Source organism: Lottia gigantea (assembly GCF_000327385.1).
Source record: "Lottia gigantea unplaced genomic scaffold LOTGIsca_95, whole genome shotgun sequence".
Classification (NCBI taxonomy): Eukaryota; Metazoa; Mollusca; class Gastropoda; family Lottiidae; genus Lottia; species Lottia gigantea.
The window spans coordinates 5,424-6,527 of record NW_008711088.1 but is presented as its reverse complement, the minus strand read 5'-3'; the positions used below and the strand labels follow the sequence as shown (position 1 = coordinate 6,527).

At 34.9% G+C, this 1,104-nt stretch overlaps 1 protein-coding gene across 1 annotated transcript in view; it reads left to right on the top strand.

The window, feature by feature from the left end:
* LOTGIDRAFT_207456 (hypothetical protein) overlaps positions 1-663 on the top strand; it is a gene marked incomplete at its 3' end in the record, with an annotated part of 19,358 nt that extends 18,695 nt beyond the window's left edge. The window contains exon 12 of the mRNA XM_009068846.1: positions 622-663. Within this exon, the coding sequence (XP_009067094.1) occupies positions 622-663 (42 nt within the window). The remainder of the gene's footprint in view (positions 1-621) is intronic.
* Between the last annotated feature and the right edge of the window lie 441 nt (positions 664-1,104).

The window sequence follows — 1,104 nt, the reverse complement described above, 5'->3', positions numbered from 1 at the left end:
TATAAAGTTAACAAGTGGTTGCCTAGTAACATACGCCCACTTTCCCGATACATTTTCAGTATATCAAGGGCAGTCACCTATCTGTGTCAAATCATACCAAAAATCTAATTTGTACAAGATATTATTGATTTAAACAAACACATATTCTGACATAAACTGTCACCTCTATCGCCAACAAATTTTGATGAGTTTTTACTAAGTCAAGGGCAATAACTCAAATTCTGTTCAACTTCGATCTCATCAATATAAATGATCACACCAAATTTCATTAAAATCAGATAAAAACTGTAGTCTCTATTGAGTTCACAAACAAATCTCGATGCGTTGTTCCTAAGTCAAGGGCAATAACTCAAATTCTGTTCATCTTCGAACTTGACCAAGATCTCATCAATATAAATGATCACACCAAATTTCATTAAAATCAGATAAAAACTGTAGTCTCTATTGTGTTCACAAACAAATCTCGGTGCATTGTTCCTAAGTCAAGGGCAATAACTCAATAACCGGTCATCTAAACATCGTCAAATTCGATCGCGACTAAGATCTCATCAATATAAATATTCCGCCAAATTTCTTTAAAATCGATTTAAAACTATAGCCTCTATTGTGTTCACAAGCCAGGCGGACGACAATATACAACCACATTATAATGTGGGCATATAAATAGATAGTGGACCACAGCCATATACGCCCACCACGGCATGCGGATGGTAAATATTCACGATTTTGGGGTAAGGGCAATAACTCTGCTTCTAACGGTCGAAAATAGCTCAAATTCGAACTTGATCTTCGTTTTATGAATATATATACACATACCGAATTTCATTTGATTCCATCAAAAAATCTAGTTTTTAGAGCTTTTACAAGCAAATGTTGACCGACGGACGGACAGGGGTACAGTTTTGAGAATAAAGTAGCTTGATGAAAACATAGAGAGATGTGGGCGTATAAAAAGACTAGACTTACCTCACTGCACACTGTAAGTCAATCTGTTTTACAGAAACATTAAAAACAACCAAACATAGCCAACAACTCAGCCCTCTCAAGTAAAAATACAAAAAAAATTAGGCATTAACATAAAAAAACAATTTGGGCCTTTTATAG